At 40.2% G+C, this 19,499-nt stretch overlaps 1 protein-coding gene across 1 annotated transcript in view; it reads left to right on the forward strand.

Moving 5' to 3' along the window:
- Positions 1–8,753: 8,753 nt before the first annotated feature.
- LOC121944124 (uncharacterized) overlaps positions 8,754–19,499 on the forward strand; it is a 57,199-nt gene continuing 46,453 nt past the window's right edge. Inside the window, 6 exon segments of the mRNA XM_088076020.1 lie at positions 8,754–8,964; positions 10,509–10,572; positions 12,263–12,646; positions 13,732–13,906; positions 14,448–14,575; positions 17,543–17,836. Of these exon segments, the coding sequence (XP_087932146.1) occupies positions 8,929–8,964; positions 10,509–10,572; positions 12,263–12,646; positions 13,732–13,906; positions 14,448–14,575; positions 17,543–17,836 (1,081 nt within the window). The 5' untranslated portion in view covers positions 8,754–8,928.

Consider the following 19,499-nt stretch of genomic DNA (forward strand, 5'->3'; position numbering starts at 1 on the left):
GATGATGGCTGTGCCGGGCTGAAATTAAACGTTCAGTCACTTGCTTATCATCGTCATTCACTTACTGCATGCACCTGTAGGATTCCCATCATCCAGGCAAATGACAGGAGTCTTCCTGCTTTCCCGCCACGGAGCTGCAGTGAGACAGAGTGGTCTTTGTGTGTCGTCAGGCTGTGCTGCCCTCTCACTGCTCACCGACTTGCACTGTAATGTCTGAAACAACTCAGCCTTTCGCAAACAATGTTTGAAAACTGTAGATGACAACCTTTTGAGAATCAAATACTCTGTCATGAGTAACGGTTTCCTCATCCTTCAGATATGTTGGACCAGTTGGTGATTGCTTCCACTTTTGATTATTGCATTGCATCGCTACTGCATGAATCAACCAGATTTTACAATTCAATAAAAAAGCAATAAAAAAATCTGAATGCTACTTTATCTGTTCGTTTCTTTTTATAACTCAGACATTATTTGGTTTTATTGAACCAGACATGCAAAACTGCATTATCTGGTGCTTCTTTTGCTCACAGTGGGCAGTGCCGCTGTTTCTGCTGGAGGCGGCACACATATGGAAGTAAAGCAGTGGGCAGGCTGTTTAAAATTGAGGGAATATATTTCTGGGCAATACAAAACCAGCAGTGAGCCTTCCTGCTGGACCACTTTGAATTAAATGTCTAAGCTTCTGCTCTGTGGGTAAACTGTGTGTGAGACCAAAGTGCTAGTCTATTAACAGTATACATACATTTGACTCCTTGCACAGCCGTTATCCTCTGGTATAGCAGAAAAAAAACATTATATAAATATATTAAACACCTATCCAGATGTTGACTATCCACTGATAATGTGGAAAAACTATAGTGTAGGTGCATCTATTGCTTTATTCAGTGTCTGAACCAAACAGAAACCTCTCATGGAATCTTTTCCGCTTTGGTCTACTAGTTTTGCCAGGGGGCAAAGACTGTCTGCTTTGTTTTAACCCGGTCATTTAAACAGCCTTTTGATCATTACAAATAATGAGTGGTTACCCTTTGAGATGCTGGTGTGAACTGATTGGTCTCATTATTTGAATTAAACCAAATGTTCTGCAGGTTTTTAAGAGGATGGTGGCTGAACATTTAGTGTGTGGTAATGACAACCTGCCACAGTGTGCTCCTGGGAGACTTTCTCTTTATTCACATTGTGAAGCAGTTTGGCAGGTAAGGTTCTACATAAAGATATATATTTTTTCTTCTTTGGTTACTCATGCATGTATGAAACTAATCAACCGAGGTTTAACCATAAAAGTTACCACGTTTTTTTAAATTACCCTTAAAAGTAGAAACAGACCACTTTTCCACTTTTAACTTCTTATAGTTTTCAAGAATTCCTGATGGTGACGCTGTTGCAAAGACAACTAGATAACTTTACATTGTTATCAGAGCCCAGCAAATAGTCACACTAATATTTGGGTTTCACTTATAAATCAGCACACTCACCTTCAAGCATTCAACCTCAGCAATAAACAAAGGTGAATTGTGAAAAAACAGGACAGGAAAAACATTGTCATCTAAATATCCATCACAATAAAACAAAATTGAGACTAAATCTCATGTTGCCAGCTCATCGGCATGGCAGCTCTGATGATGTCACTATCAGAGTAAGTAACTATCAGAAAAACAACAATGCTGTAATGCAATAGACAGGCAAACCTATAACAACATTGATACTGGTAATTAGGGATAGCTACCAATAGCACTGGGTTGTGTAGTGACTGACATAGGGAACCCATATAAACACTGGTGGTGTCTTTATTCTATACTCATCATTGTGAAGTTAATTTTGTTTGCACAATATAATAAGTTAAAGCACAAAAACACTTTATTTCCATTGTAAGTAAAAGAAAGCTGAGATTTGACAATTATTTTTGCTTGAGATGAATTGTGATGTTTGCATAAATGTGCTGGTGGCTTGTGTCACTATCACATTGGATGTTTTAACATCTGCCAGTGCTACTTGGAAATTTACCGTAATGTATAGTTACCACCAAGCAATTTTAAATGTCAGTGTATATGCCACCCAAGCACTTTAATTGATGACTGAAATTGACTGACATTTTTTAGTGCAGCTTTACCAAAACATCTTTTAAGATGGTAATTGGAACCAAAGAAACCAAAATGACTTTCTACAGTTGACTTGGTTCTCTCTCATGACTGGGAATGCATTATGCTATTATCCTGAGTTCCTGTTCGTCAGGGACTAAAGGATCGACAGGCTGTCCACATTGCCTTCTCTCGTGTATAGGCCTAATTGCTGCCTGTTTTAAAAACTGACTCTCATACACCCTTTTTTGTCTGTGGTTGAAGTACAGTAAGAAGCATGACTCCTCTGGGAATACTTACCATAGGGACTTACGCAAATAGATCACATAGTTTTAAATAGGTCGCCGTAAAATTGTCAGATATGACACAAATATAGGATGAAATATTGTAAGCGGGAGTCCCCAGAGGTCATGTATAGGGTGATTACAGCAGAAGGGATGAGGTTAGAGAATTAAATGGTACCCACAATGCTGCATTATGTTAACTGCAATTGGCAAAGATCTGTGATGTGGGAATGGTCTGGTTCTGGTTATCAACCCTCCCACCCGCCCACCACCACCACCACCACCACCTCTCTCTCTCTCACTCACTTCCTCCTCTTGTCTTTGTTCCTCTGCCATCCTCTCAGATTAAAGTGGTTTTCTAGAAGGTGGCAGATGTGATGATTCATGAAGTTCCAGTCGGCTGGGTTTCTCAAACAGTCACCATGAGAACTCGATCCTTTCACAAGGGCTTCAACGCTGAGGTTTGGGTTGGGTGGTGGAATAACAATCTGATGAAATATTGTTATCAATTTGCCAGAGTTTCACAGAGAAATGTGTTTACATGTATTACATTTTACAAACAGGACTTATTGTCTTGGTGATGCAGCCTCACCGCAGCTCATGTGCTATGATTTTACCCCTCACTTCTCAGGGCCAGGATTTCTGTAGTTTAGAAAGATCTGCGTGACATTTTCCTCAGCTTACCTGTACTTACTGAATTGACTTTGAGAGACAGAGACACTTGCCTGCAAGCTGATCTCTACCGGGATCCTTCGTACTGTCTCTTTAGTAGAGCTGGTGCTGTCTTGCCCCTACTACTCAGCCCTTACCTCTCTTTTTAGCATGTTCGTGTCTAGGGGTATGGTGTCTCGATTCTTGTTGGAATAAAGGGGTAGGGCTAAGTGTAATGCCTGATTCATGGTAGGGTGCTCAACACTTTTTATAAGTGTCCCTAATCAGACACTAAACAGTCATTTGTCCTTTCAATTTTATACTTAAGTGAAAGGTTTAAAGTTGTCTTGACCAAAGACTCCCTCTTTGTTTTTTTGTGGTCCAAGTCTAGTTTCTCTCATGTTTAGTGAATTTAATTTGCACAGACAGCTCTTTATGTATATGCTGTATATGTGTTTAACCTATCATAAATTGATGGATCAGTTCCCAGTCTGTCTGAGCAGCAGATTCCCCTCAGTCGCCACTGTGGACTGAGAAACAAAAGCAGTGGGGGTGAGGGGGGTCAAGACCTTGAATAGACATGTCTTGTGGCTTGTCCTTCTGAATCATGTTCTGATGCAGTACCTTAAAGTGCAGGATTCTGGGGCGTTGGGGGCTCAGTGGATAGAGCGGGCGCCTCATGTCAAGAGGCTGAGTCCTCGCTGCAGCGGTCGCAGGTTCGATTCTGGCCTTGGCCCTTTGCTGCTTGTCGTCCCCTCTCTCTTCACACGTGCACTCTGTCCTATCGAATAAAGGCAAAGAAAGCCCAAAGAAATTTTTTTTTTTTTTTTTTAAATGCAGCATTCTGTAGTCAGCTGAGGAGTCGCCCAGTTGACTCTCATTGGAAGTGCTGTCATTGACAGAGCAAGACTTTATATACTTTTTACAGGAATAGAATCATTTGTCTCTATCACTCTACTTATGTAATATTTTAGATAGGGCATGAGATGGCCGTCTGCCACTTCTGTAATGAAGCACAATTGAGAAGTGCTCACAGTGTTCTCTTAAACTGTTGTCCGTGAGCTTCTGCTACTTCTCATAATAAAAATTCTCAGTGATGTAGCAATAATTGACCATGATGTGATGCATACTATGCTGTGTTGGGTCCTTAGTTTTGAGGGGCCTGAAAAGTCTTTTCGAATTCCTTGAATTTGATGTAACAGAAGGTGTGGGAAACCCTGGTAATGAGATGTAATATTGTTAAGACAGAAGTGTGGAGGGGGAAAACCTCTGTCCACCAGCTGTCACCAGCATGACCGACACCTGCCTGTTGATTGACACCTTGTACTGAGGCCTCCAGACAGTTATGCCACTAGTGCAGCCATCCTCACAATGGCAGTGTGCGGCTTTTCTGTCTTTCTCCTTTCAATTATTTTAAGTTGCTCAGAAGTCATAGAGACATGTGGGTGAGTGTGTCATTTAGCTGCTGCTGTCTGGTTGTGTTTCTTTTAAAACACTGTAGATAGTTTTGTGTAAAATTGTCAAGATACTTATAGACCTGGATATTTTATACATGATGTCATAAAATACCGAGACAGCAATAACCTGTATGGACTGTATTAGACCCTGACCGATATATTGCCAATATGCCAATATGACTACTGACTTACTGTTAGTGCCATCTTTATTACTAGAGTTTATTTTGAAACTACATTCATAAACAATAAATACATCTTATCTGTGTGACTCCCAAATACCAATAGCAATATTGGTGTCAGCCAGATACACAATTAATTTTTCATCAAGCTTCCTATGTGGTAGTTTTTCCTGAGAGAATATTGTTAAATATGGTATGGAAACACACAAGAAAAACCTCACCTTGGTCCCAATAAACACAATTAAAATCAGTTCCTGCACGGTCGCTCACCTCTCTTGGCCTTTCACTTACGCTGAAGGGATCAGCTTCGGTGGTCTGGGCCTCCATACTTGGCTCCAAAGGATCAGTGTCCATGACTGTCCAGAGACAACTTCATTTTCCCACATTTTCTGCTCTAAACAGGGCTTTCACTCACAAAACCACACACACACACACACACACACACAAACACACACACACACACACACACTTGTCTCACTGTACCTTGGGAAATCACTACAAGTTGTTTTTCTCTCTGCCTGTCACAGGTTTGGCTCTTGTTTGACACTTGAATTGTACATCTTGTTTCACATCATTATTTATCAGTGGTGTTTATTTATACAGGAGCAAACTAATTGTCCAGCATATCAGGTGACATTTTAGTGATTTCATATTTCCGCTATTCAGCTTGTGCTTGAATATTTTGAAGCTTGAAGAGATTGGATGATTTCCTTTTACCGGACCACAAAAACATCCAATTATGGATGCTAACTGTATGGCTTGTAATTGATAAAACACTAAAAATCAGAGGAGCTTAGGCCTTAAAAAACTGACTTTCAGTAGGACAGATCCCTCAGGGTCAGAGAAATTTGACGCCCATTTATGCTGTCTGAGGTGGCATGGGGCCGGAGGTAGACCACCTTTATTGGTCATGTGATATGTGGGTCATCTTGGGGCCCGCACAGCGGATCTTCAGGATCAAACACTCTTTGATTGGCTCTTTGACTCATTGATTTATGGGTACTAAAAGGCAACAGGAGTTACACAGTTACACATACAGTAGAGACGTTTTACATGGCACTCAGTGACTTGCAACTTTTAACTTAACGATGACTCAGTTAAGGAGGTACGGTAGTAAAATGATTAAATGATTCCCGTAACTCTAAAACTGAGTAGTTGTAATTATGCCGGGGTCAGGTGGCAAATTCCAGCCAGAATCAGGTCAGTTTGAGCTCCTTGTCAAGTCGTTCGTTAAAGTATGAAACCTGTTTCCTGGAGCTTTGACATCTGAGTGCAGTCTGTCTTTGTCAGAGTCTGTTATTGATTGCGGTGCGTGCTCCTTTGTGTTCTTCTGCATGCTCAGAGTACAAACATGTCTCAAACCGCTGTTGATGAAGATGTGTTAAGGTGTCATTTTCTAATAGTCTAATGAGGTTGTAATGCCACAGTAAGTGGCAGGTTTTACATGTCAGATAGGAAATTAGTCAAAACTGACAACCTGTGAACTCCAGCCTTCCTGTTCTGTCTCACCCCTTGTCTCCTCGCTTTCTCAGAGACCGGCTGTCCAGACCAGTCCAGCCTTGCAAAAGAGAGATGTATTGTGGGTAACTTGTGCAAAGCCCTGAGATGATTACAATGCACGCAGGTATGGTAAAGGCACCTACGACTTTTTTTTTTTTTTTACAAGGGCCCTGGGGCTTCAAGGGCAGTCCTCTGTGTTAGAGACTTATCACCTCTGCTCTGGCTCTCAGCTGGCGAGAGCGCCTTCAGAAGGCAGCAACATGATTTTGAACAATTAGTCCGCCCCACCCAGACCTACACATCAGTTTGATTCACATGCAGAAGCCTTTATGTCTCTGTGGGTGTTATTAAGAAACACTATAAACATGATATCATTGTGTGTCCTGCTAAAATCATTCATGACGGTGAACTGTTAAAATAAAGAAATACTTCTTTGTCAAGTATGTTGGAGGGAAAAAAATCTGTCTCAGAAAATAACTAAGCTGAGATAACTGTTAATTAATTTATTCAAAGAACAAATTGATAAACAGTCAATCCTCATATTGGCAAGTACCCCTTGCTATACAGTACCACTGTACAATCACTGTATTGCGTAAGTTTAAAGCAAAATCATTGCACATGTAATTACACACTTAGAATCTTACAGAGAGAATAGGCCTGATCCAGGAGTCAGCAACCTTTAATTTCAAAAGAGCCATTTTTGACCAAAAGTAATAAAACAAGTTTGTCTAGAGCTGCTACACATATTTGTGCCTTGTAATGAAAGTAACACAGCCTATTAAGTTTAAATTATACTGTGGCTCCCATGGGCTATTAATATTTTTTTTCTTTGGTACTTAATTTTGCAGTGTTAACAGTGAAAACAAAAAGGCAAATCTGCCCATGCTCTTTAAAATTATCATTGATTCTCTGAGACATTTCCTTTTTTCACTTTGGAATCCATGGCTTGCCTGCATGGCAAAGGAAACTCAAGACTATTCACTGCAGAGGTACGACAAATGTAGAGGAAAAGGTGCCAGGCTGTAGACGTTGGAGATGTAAAAATATCTTGAGGCCTACAACAATAAATGAAAATTAAAATATTAAAAAAATAATTTTTATTCATTTTCAAATGAGTTTTCTGAGGATAAAGAGCTGCATGTGGTTCTGGAGCTGCGGGTTGCCAACCCCTGGCCTTTTATATAGATAAATCTACTTTTGAATAACTTTTTTAGGTATATGAAATGTCATTGGCTCAAAGAGGACTCTTCATACACTGATCACAACAAAATGGATTTTTAGCAGATACAGATTACAATCCAAGAACAAGCGATTTAGTAGTAACAAATTGAAACTTTTTGCCATAGCTTCAGTGTGCTTATTGTGCAAATTAAAAAAAAAGAATGTCACACATAAACAATGTTTGCACTGAACACCATTCTAGTTGTTCAACAGATAGACAACAAATTTCATTATTCTGTTCTATTTCTGTTTTTCCTGCACTAGAAATGTAGACTCTATATTCAGTTCAACTCTTTACCAGGCATATTTAAATTTGTTGCTGTCCTGTTAAGACAAACCGGAAGGAACACGTGTTATCCCACGCTGCTGGAAGTTGTAATTACTGCCTGGCTAAAGATTACCTACCACACACACATGCACACACACGCACGCACACAAGTTAAACTCACTCAGCTAAGCCCTCCTACTTATCTAGCAGTAGCCAATGATTATTAGGCAACAGATGATAAACTGTGGTCCGGCCTCTCCCCCGTGTGGAAAAGCCAAGCACAGAGGAGTCTGCAAACAGTTAACCACTGTTTGCAGACTCCTCAGTCAGGTAATCGTGTTCATCAGAAATAACCCATTTCCATTTAAGACAATAATTTTCTCAGTTTTTACTATCTCAAAAATGCAAAAAACAAACAAACAAAAAAAACCCACCAAATTTTAATTACAATTTATTCTTAAGGTGAACTTTGATATTTTTTTATTTCTGTGCGCAATATGATAGGCATGAAACTAGAAATTTCAAAAAGTGTCCAAAGTGTCTCAATGGGGTGGATGTGAAGTACTCCCTCATAATATTGACAGAAATGTGTTGCTGGAACAAACAGTCGTCTGTGACTCAAATTCAACCAGAGACATGCCTGCACCACCCCGTTTCCATTGCGCACGCTTGGATACGGCTGGTGCGCCGCAGACAGGGCATCAACATGAAACTTAATCATCAAAACTTGTTGATTGTGTCCTCAAGTTATAGAGAAAGCGATATTTCAATATGATGTATCATGACACGCCTTTATAAAGGGTTGTGGTTGGCATAAATTCATGTATGATATGAAAATATGTGATTTGGAACTTGTCTGCTTGTCAGTGAAGATGCACTTACTCTGAGATGACAGCCTACCTGCACAAATGATCCACGTGATTTCGGATCAATCTGATTGGATACACCTCTCAGGCGCAGAGCCAAATTAAGTTGTCCCCCTCCTTCCCAAGGTGTCTCATTCACTTTTCAGATGGGCACTCTGCCCCTCCTCTCTGACACTGACGAAATAACAGTGTGCGTTAGGCAAAATTGAACTTGTTGCTTGCCAACACTTCACAGTTTCTGTCGCTCCGTACAGGACCAGGATCATCCCGGAGTGGGACCCTGCAACTCTGGAGCATCAAGAGGAAGAGAGAGGCGCGCCGGGAAGATAAGTGCTGCTGCGCCGATTTGGAGTGGACATAGTTGGGCACTTTTTACGCATCCATGTTACGCACCGGGACTAACTGGATTTAAGGAGATATATCGATGTTGTGTATTTTATGGACTAAAACACATGTAAACGTGAGTATTTTTCTGTTTATTTTCAGTTTGAACTATGAATGTAGACTGTTACTGCAAACAACACAATAGACCGAACAATGCAATTATTGGCTTATTATTTTCTCAGTATGTAACATTTTCTCATGATATGAAAAAAGATAAACAAGTGCATCTATTTCAGTCAACTTCTCAGTCTACAAATTGTTTAACATGGACGCACCCAGTGATGCCTCGTTGTCCTTAGATAACCTACACCGAGTACCGATTCCGAGAGGCAAGTGAACTTCCCAAAGTCCCCTCTGAGAATTGAGGATTACTCTTGACAATTTAAGCTGTAAATCAACTCTTTACAAATTAAAATGAGAATAAAGGTATGTTATTCGTATTTTTATCGATCAAGCAACAGGTGTTTCTGCGGAAAAAAAGTCTTAACGACTCCAAAGCCCGAAATCAAAGTTTTACTCAACTCCGAGATGGATGACAGTATTATTATTTTAGCGTCCAGTAGAAAATATTTATTGTTGAGCATCTCCGAGTTGCAAATCAAGGACACTGGCTCCAAAAATCTGCAAGCAATTACCCGCCCGTGTGATGCTGAAGTGCTTTCTTTGAATGACTTTTTTTTTCTGCTTCCTAGAAATCCATCTGCGCCTGCCTGTAGCTTGCACACATTATTCTACAAATATAAGATAATGATTTTACTTTAATGATGGGACATAGATACACAGTGAGATATGAAACTTTATTAGATTTGGACCTCTTTCTTTTATTGTCTCCCCAAACTCTCATTTCATTTAGTTTCCATCAGGGTGGGTCTGCTGACTTGGGATTGACTAAGTCACAATCACAGACTCGATCCACCCGAAATATTTTAGATGGAGATCTTTTGTTATTGCCCATTTCCATTATATAGTGTCTCGTTTTTATAGAGTAAAACAGCTCCCACTTCGACCCACCACTTGTGTTTATACAGTGGGGTGGAAATGAGGACAGGGGACTCACTGCTCTTGTGCTCCTGTATCCAAAAGCTCTGCAGTTCGACCTCACAGGAAGTTTTACCGCAAGTGACTGAAAACAGGAGCCAGGGTCATTAAATGTTTCAATTAAGTGTTTTTTTTTTAATTTATATTATTTTTTCCCCATCTGTTGTTAGTTATTGCAATATCACAGGTAAATGCAATGTCCCAGTGTGCCCAAGAGCTCTTCAAAGTGTCAACACATTTTTAAATTTTAATTGTATGATTATCTGTAATAGAAAAATGCTTTATTAAAGTTTATTTATATTGGTAAAAGTTAAGATTATGTCATTATGTGTCTTTTTTTTTTTTTTTTTAAAAAAAAAGGTTGCATGCATCTGTTAATTGCAATTTTTAGATGAATCAATGTTTACACCATTTAATTATTCTGAAACCTATGCATGATAAAAAAAAAGATGTGAAGCAGACTTGTCTGTTTTTATCCAAGAAATGTAAGTGGATGAACAAAAGCCCCTAAAAGAAATAGCATAAAATGTGAAGACTTTATATGAGTTGTTTCCTAATTCACATTTATATTTTTTCCAACAGATGATACAATATATAAAGTATATCCTGTGGTTATTCTGTCTCTGTGAAGCTGCAACTGCAACAGGTAAGTTCTGAATGAGTAAATGCTTCCCTCTCCTCCCCATATCTCCTCCTCTCTTTCTCTTCTTTTACTTATCTCCCTCCCTCTCTCCCTTCCGCTCATGTATTGCCTTCCACTGTCCACCTCCATAAATTTCCCCATTTCAGAGTCATTTGACATAATCATGCTCAGCCGGCGTCCATACTCCACAGCCTATCAGCAGAAAACTGACTGATGTGTCAGCTGTGCCTCACAGGATTAAGGCTTCACTCTGTTCTTAAAGTAGCAGACTATGATAAGCCCCTTCCTGTGAAACCTGCGACACTTTTCTCAATAGTGAAGATGACAGTTGTTGACCACTGAGGGTTGCGTCTCAGGCCCTGCTGGTCCCCCTGGATCTCCAGGCCCCCTCCTGGTCTCTGGGTATGGATGGACACCTTTCAATTAGAGTCCCAGTCTGGAAATAACAGCTGTTTTCACCCCTCATCCTAATAAGGCCCTCTGTTAAAGCACACACACTCATGCCTCTGGGGCTGTCCCACCACTGATTCCAGAGCATTCCCCACATTGTTCCCTGTGAAACCCCCTCCCCTTGAAAAAGAAGGTGATTTCAACCTCTCTGCAGTGTGATTCAGCCTGTTGCCATTTATTTATGTCTGTTGCCCTGTCTGACATCCCCACTGCTTTGCCCCGTCACATAGAAGTGGCGTGAGACTGAGATACAGTCAGCTTTAACTGTGGTCAGACCTCAGGGGGGAAGGAGATTAAGCAACAATTTGCTTGTCTGGTTTAGCAGTATTGTCAGGTTTAATTAAATTTCCTGACCCGGAGTGACAATGACGGTGTTCGACATAGTAGTTTTCAGCTGAGAATACAGTAGGAGGTCACGGGAATTGAGATACATAAATTGCCCAGTGTGCGGCATGCTGATGACGTACTTCGCCTCTTTGTGTGGGTCTACCTGTAAACATGATGTAGTTTCAGGTGGGATTATTTCAGATGGAACACGCACAGAACTCAGCAGCATGAACTGATGCAGCCATGACTCCACTTTTTAACCAATTATCTTCAAACAAACATGCTGTACATACACTGCTGTCAGTGTTGAATGTGTTCCCACACCCATCGTTTTAAGGATGAGGTTTGACTTTCCGAGAGCTGTTTTCGGGGCCATGATGCATGTTTTCTTTTATTGGGCTGGGTGTAGCTGTCACACCCCGCCAATGTACAGTAAATGAGTCGGGCAGTTTATAGTGTCTACATGGATCTGTGAGAATTAGAGTAAACAGGGGAGGCGTTCATTTACATTTACAGTAGGGCTGGGGCAATATATTGATATTTTGTTGATATAGTCATTTTAGACAAGATATCGTGTTAGATTTTGGATGTCATAATATTTTAACTGTTGAGTTTGGCTGCATTACAGTAAAATGATGTAATTTGCTACCAGACTGTTCTAGCTATTCATAATTACTTTCTTTTAGCCATTTAGTCATTACATCCACATTTCTGATGATTATCAAAAATGTCATTGTGTAAATATTTTATGAAAGTATCAACTGTCAGCCCTACAATATCTTCATAATGTCTTTCTGTTTGGCCAAAAATATCAGGATGTTTGATTCTCTCCATATTGCCCGGCCCTACAATACAGTAATGAATATGTTTATATGATTTGAAAATACATTTAACCTTTTCACTTTTTGCCTTTCAGCCTCCAACGCATTATCGATAATCCGACCGATCACTGGTTCGCTTTCGGGGAAGGTGAATCTTCCCTGCTTCTTCTCCACAATCCCAACCTCAGCGCCAGTGGTCAGTCCCAATGGAACTGTCATTTATAGCAGAGACTACCTGCGGATCAAATGGACCAAAATAGATGGAGAGTTGGAATCCACAGTGCTGGTTGCGCAGAATGGCGTGATCAAAATAGGCTCCATCTACAGGAACCGTGTATCAGTGCCCAGTCACCCTGAGGATGTAGGTGACGCCTCACTGACAATGGTCAAGCTGCGTGCCAGCGATGCTGGTACCTATCGATGTGAGGTCATGTATGGCATCGAGGACACCCAGGATACAGTAAACCTTGATGTCGATGGTAAGACGTTCATGATATCCTTCCTCCGTCATATAAAAAACTCTGCTTCCCCAAGATACACCCTGAACGTAGAGGGGGGTTGCTGCAAGGGTTTAATAATAGTGAAATTCAATACAAGTGGTGATAGGAATGTAAACGATATGAAAGAACTACGGGCACCCTTCTGCTTACTTTGATAGCAGTAGCTACCCGGTAGTTACACAGGATAACCACAGTTTTCAGTTCTTATTTTAGAGCTGATGCACTCTTACAAAAAGATGAGACTTTGGGTCCATGTCCATATCAAGCACTGCAGTGTTTTAATTCCAGTGTTCAACCCTCTAACCCAATAAGACATTAGAGCCCAAATATGGATGGTATTGCACATGTTGGCAGAATAAAAGCTATGTTATAACCTCATCCATCCCTGTCATCTTGGGTGCCACCTTGTCAGTGGGGATTTTTCTCTTGGTGGGGCACTCAGTGGGTGTTACTAAGCTTTTTTTCTCCCTTTGCCTTTCCTTAGTGATAACAACATTCCCCGATATCCCACCTCAATTTACATAATCTATATGATAATGCAATATTAGTGCTCTTTGTGGGCGGAGGGTTCTTACCTAGTGTCATTATGTGCACTCTGTCACTTGAGAAGTATTCTGGGAGATATAACTCATGTTTTGGGGATGTACAAAACATGGGTGGGGTGGAGGGGACACTGGGATAGTTTTGGTTTTCGCAGCTTTACAATCTGCACAACCTCTTTTCCAACTATTTGCAATCTTAATTAGGTCTATCAATCATATCCTCTGTGTCTGTTTACTGTCCACAAATATGGGGATTTCAGGGCCATGGCATCATCTGCACTTATCATGTTCATTTGTGGTGAACTGTAGAGTATTTCGCTTATCCTCTTGGTTTATTGCAAAGTTCCCCCTTTCCAAAGAAGCTGAGAGGCTCAATTATTTCACCCGTGGTGTGTGCTTTATATGACATTTGACATAATTTACAGCATTGAAATTATGCTGATGAATTCCAGATCACTATGTTCATGTTTCTATACAAAACTTCATTAAGTTTTGTTCTTAAATAGTCTTGTTTGTTTCCAGGTGTTGTTTTTCACTATCGGGCAAACACCAGCAGGTACACTTTGGACTACCAGAAGGCCGTCAAAGCTTGCGAAAACATTGGAGCAACCATTGCTACATATGACCAGCTGAAAGCAGCCTACGAGGATGGCTTTGATCAGTGTGATGCCGGCTGGATTGCTGACCAGACAGTGAGGTTAGCTGGGTTTTAATTATCTGGCATGAAGTAATTTTGGAATTAACAATATCTTTTTTTTCTGTGCTGTGTTCAGATGCCTTTCATAGGTATACAGGTATTTATACCTTTGTATCCTGAGCAAATTAGTTTGATTTCTTTTGCAAACACTTAAAAAAGGCAATAAGCAATTTGGCAAGACATGTTTTGTAAACTGAGCGAAAATAGTGGAGTTACAAAATTATTTAACAAAAAAAAGAAAAACAGAAGTCCAGAAAACCATATTTATAATTATCATTATTCTATATTTACAATTATGTTGCAGAACTCTATGGTAATTTTCTTGTTCTTTTTTTTTCATTTTTTTTGCTTTTTTTTCAGTTATTTCTTCTTAAGTTGCTCATTGCCTTATTATTCCCTGAAAGAAATCAAGCCAGTTCGCTCAGGTTTAAATGTGTCAAACAACATTGCTGTTTTATTATATCACATATATTTGATTGTATTCTGATGTGTTAAATGTTTTTGCTACGTGTTATAGTGGCTCTTTTTTCTGTTTGTGCAGATACCCAATTACAAGGCCAAGGCAGGGCTGCTATGGCAACCTACACTCTAACCCTGGTGTTCGGTCATATGGGACCAGGAAACCCACGGACACCTATGATGTATACTGTTACGTAGACAAACTTGACGGTGAGTCAGCCCACAAAATGAGACTTTTCTAGTTCTAAGCAAGTGTCGTTGAGAGGCACCGGCACGCCCTCTAAAATGACGAAACCTCCAAATTATCGCAGTGCCAAAGCAAATTACTTTAACAGCTTATAAAACCACTGTGAAAATAAGCTTCACTGTTTTGTTTGAAAACAGCATTGGTTACAGTGTGTGATCTTTTATATATTTTGTTGTGCCAACCAAGTCAACATGTTGTAGAAAGGGCGTTAGGATTAAAGAGAAGCTCCTAATTATTTGATTCTGAAGGAGGAAAGTCATTCTTCACCATTATGTTTTTTTCTTTTATTTAAATGTCGGTGACCAAAATGTGATAATAGGGTTTTAAATTTCTCTGGCACTGTTTATGGGAAGTCCTCGCTTCTCAGCTAACAGTCTCTGTCTGTCTGTTCATTATCCAGCTGGTTACTGTTGATGGACTCAGCTGTGCTCAGAGTGTTTTATGAGCGTTAACATCTCTCTTGACACATCTTAAACTCCAGTCTTCTGTAGCTGCTTTTCTTATCTGGGATTTTTACAGTGCAGCACTGCTACAGCACATAATACCAGTTTCAATTATTTCAGCACAAGTTGCAAATCAATTAATTGTGAATATAAAGCCATCATTTAGAATGATCACATTTATAAGTGTTATTAACAGTTGTAGACAGCCAAGAAACGTCACCTCATCCCACAGCCATCAGGGACGTGCACATACATCTTCAACTTAGTGCTTTGATTTCTCCAAGAAACTATGCATGCATCTTTGACGTCACTGTACTCTGGGCCATGACAAGTAGGTGTGTTCTTATTAAACTGTGAGTCATACAAATACATCAAAACATTCGACTTAAGAGTATATTGCTTTAATTTACTTAGATGGATATTAGATACTACACTTTCTGAATGGAATTTTTATCTTTATCAGATAGTTTGATTATAGTTGTACCTCATTAAATAGTTTGTGTTTTGCTGCTGGAGAAGCCAGCCACCCAAAAGAGCCCCACCTAAAACATCAATTTTAAGTGTACACTGTGATTTGAATATTTCCACTACTTTGCCTTAATGTCAGACAGTGATTTCCATCTGCAAAATGAGGCTTTTATATCACTCTCTTCATAACCAGACTCCATTGAGAAAAACAGTAATTCAACATCACTTAACACAGAAGCTGCTGGTCAACCACTGTCTCAAACAGTTACTTTGTTTGTTAGTGTGGGACTTTGGCATTTAAAAGGGCTAGCTTGCATTCACCAAAGTCACACAATAATAACAGAAAGCAAGCTAAAATCACTGTTTTTGTCAGTGGAGTCTAGTGGCTTTGACAAGAGCAAAGATGAGGAACTGATACTGTTAACAGGCTTTCCCAATGAAACGGGCTATCTGACGGAAAAGTAGCGTGGCAAAAATAATGGTATATGGTGTGCATGTAAACTGATTTTGATTTTTTTAAGGGTGGGACATTTTTGGGTGGCTAAAATAGGTTACATTTTGTTGCTGACCCCTGTCCTCAACAATACATTGCTTAGCTTCCATGTCGAACTCTTGCCTCTTTTTCGAAATTGGAGGCGTGCTGTATGTAATACACTGACTATGGCTAAGTACCCCATACAGTCCCACTTCCAAAAATCTGAACTATCCCTTTAAAGTAGAGTGTGGCCCAAAACATACATGAGAGAAAATGGGGCTGGGAATAACACGCTACAGAGGTTTTCCACTGGAACTGAGTGGGACATTGTGGTTACACTGGGACGTGTCTCACTGCTGGCACACCACAATGCCGTGGATACTCAGTACAATAATGTTAATTAATATCAGCTAAGTTTTCTGCCCTTTTATATGTTGTAGGAAAACAGACATGTTTGGCTGATGTGGTTTGATGTGCTTGAAGTTAAATGAAAATGGCAAATGCTTTTAGCTAACCATGATAATTTACTTAAATCTATGGTGGCTTTAAGATGCATGCTGAGTTAAAATTTATTTATATTCATATTGGCAAGAAGAGTTCAAGATACAGATGGAAAATATTTGTTATTATTACCAAAATCTCGTTTGGTAGTCATATATTTTTTCGGGTGGAAAATGTCAAATAAAAAATAAATAAAAAACATGTAATAACAGTTTAGTTTGGTATTTCAAAGTGACTGTCTTTTTTGCTTTTGAGAGGAAAGACATGTCTGGGTGGAAAGCATCTCCTAATCTCATTGCCATTGTAAATCAATGGCATAAAACCAACATGGGATTTTTGAAATGTTACGCCCAAGACTAACTAAAAACATGTACTCAGTCAGTCATCCGTTCTTGTAATGTTGCTTGGTTTCAATTAAGATGTTGCTTTTCTGTAGTCTTTCATTTATATTGTCCTGCAGGCAGAGATAAATGCCCATAATATTCATAATGCAGTGACCTTTCTGAAGGAAAGACCCTTACATGAAGAGCGTGAGGGAGGACACATAGAAGGTGTAATTTTATTCACTCACCCGAGGGGAAATGTCCTGCATTACAGATGCATTCATTGACAGGCTAGGCACATTGTCTGCATTGCAATCCCACCTCAGATTAATATAATGAATGAACTACTGTTGCCTAAATATGATCGGTGGGAGATGTTTTGGGTTGGTGCCCTGCACAGCTGTGACTTTTGTCAGCTGCTTTTGGGCTATGTCTCTCCTGAAAGGTCAGAAAATCTGGAGCTTGAGATTACTCCATATTGGAGCCTTTTGGCTCTATTTCCAGTTAAAATAATTTAAAATGAAATATGAAATGCATCTGCTAGTGATGCAGCACTGATTTATGCCAGTGTTTTGGTTAAATAGTGAATTGCATACTTTGGGCCTGTGTGTCTGTGTACTAAGAGTAATCCAATTTGGTTGCCATGATCCCCAATGATTTGTTGCCATAAGTTAGTGCTTTCTGTTAACTCTTTATTGCATTTATCCATCTGTATTTCAGGTGAAGTGTTCTATGCTCCTGTGACCCAGAAGATGACCTTTGAGGAGGCCAGTGCAGAGTGTAAGAGGAGGAATGCTGTCCTGGCAAGCCCTGGCCAACTCCATGCTGCCTGGCGAAAAGGTTTGGACAGATGTGACTATGGCTGGCTCTCCGATGGCAGTGTGCGACACCCTGTTGCAGTACCCAGAGTGCAGTGCGGGGGAGGCCTGCTGGGTGTCAGAACCATGTACCGCTACAGAAACCAGACTGGCTTCCCAGAACCGACTAAGAAGCTTGGAGCTTACTGCTTTAAAGGTAAATTCGCTTACTGTATATAGTCTTGTTAGTATAGTACTTAGTATATTTACAGTATGTCACAGAGCAAAGTGTTGCCTGCATATAGTGGTTCCTATGTGTTTATATTTTGGTGTAGACAGCAACAGACAGTGGTCGGAGGCACAGACCATTCTCTGTCAAAACCAGGCCTGGACTGTGAGGAGCTATGATCTCATCTCCTATTTGCCTCTGCTCCCCCGCCCTTTGATTTTCTGCTTCTTTGCATTGCTGTACACATTCCCACATCTGAACCAGACGAACATTTTGAAATGTTTACAACCTGTCTAATCTTTTGTCCATTGTTCTGGAGGAATTATTTTGCTAGGAGCATTGCATGTTATATGCCAGACAGATTGCAGTGTCCAGTTGACCCCACTGTCTCACACCGTAGTCTTCCACCCATCTCCATGAAAACAAAAGTTAGCCAAGAGGAGAGTAAAATCATAATGGTAAACTCTGTTTACTTTAAAGCAATGGACAAGGCAATTCTTACTCTAATGGTGGGGATTAATGGCCAATCGCTTGCTTGAGAGTTTGTGAACAGTCAGTATCTGTCTGTGTTTTTTTTTTATCTTTATTACTTCCAGCTGGGCTAATCAAGGCTTCTTAAGCTTTATCCTCATACAACCTCACCAATAATGTGAAACAACCAAAACAGTTTGTGCTGTTAAACATACAAATGCTTCATTTTAGATCATATCAGTGACCGAAAGCCGAATTGATTTTTAATCCAATCATTTTAAAGTCCAGATAAATGTAGTTGTGGAAATTCATCATTCTGTGAACTCTTTCTGTGGATTTGCTTAAAAGAAACATTTAGATATGCATGGAAACAACTTCTCACCGCAAAACGTGTTCATTACTGACCATCGGAAGACAGGAGAATATAGCTTTGGATCCTTATAAATACTGACACTTCATGGTTCACTGGAAGTTAGCAGAATGATGCTAATCCCTCCTCAAACTGTGTGTTCCTAACTAATCAGTATCCCCAGGGTAAAACTTAATGCCAGATGATAGTCACCGTCTAGAGAAGCAGCAAAAGTAGCTAATACCTCACCTGTCAGCTTTTTCTGTCTCACTATCTTAACTCCCTTTTCGCTTTTCTCATCTCGTTTCCGCTGTCAGAGTTTGCCCTCCGTCATTCTCACTTGTACTTATCAGAGCAGACGTTTGGATAATGGACAAAGCTACTGGCCGACTTCTAAATTCAGTCATCCTTGGTGACCCCTGACCTGGCCTTTCCATCTTTACAAATGAGAGGTTGGACAGATAAGCCATGCCCTGCCTGGCCATTTACTGCCCCTGAGCTATGCTAGCTCTCGCGGTGATAAGTCCCAATGGAGTTCAGAGGCCACACAAACACGCCACCCTCACCTCCTGCTCTGTGTATTCCACGTCAGCCCTCTCGATCCTGTTGTATATACGCCCCTGTCTAAGTGCTTTTCAAGTACCCTTGTTTGGATGGACTCAATCTATAGTTTCCTGCTTTCCCTCGCTCAATAATATCCCAAAAAAAATGTAAACTTATGCTAGTTAGACTACACAGAAAGAGAGACAGGAGGTTGGTGCAGTGGGAAAAGGGGGGATAATTGGTCTCTGGTTGGTCTCTGTAGTGGCCTGAAGAAAACAAAGGCCTCAG

This window comes from Plectropomus leopardus, chromosome 4 (genome assembly GCF_026936395.1).
Source record: "Plectropomus leopardus strain MGB_pleo_1.0 chromosome 4, ASM2693639v1, whole genome shotgun sequence".
Classification (NCBI taxonomy): domain Eukaryota; kingdom Metazoa; phylum Chordata; class Actinopteri; order Perciformes; family Serranidae; genus Plectropomus; species Plectropomus leopardus.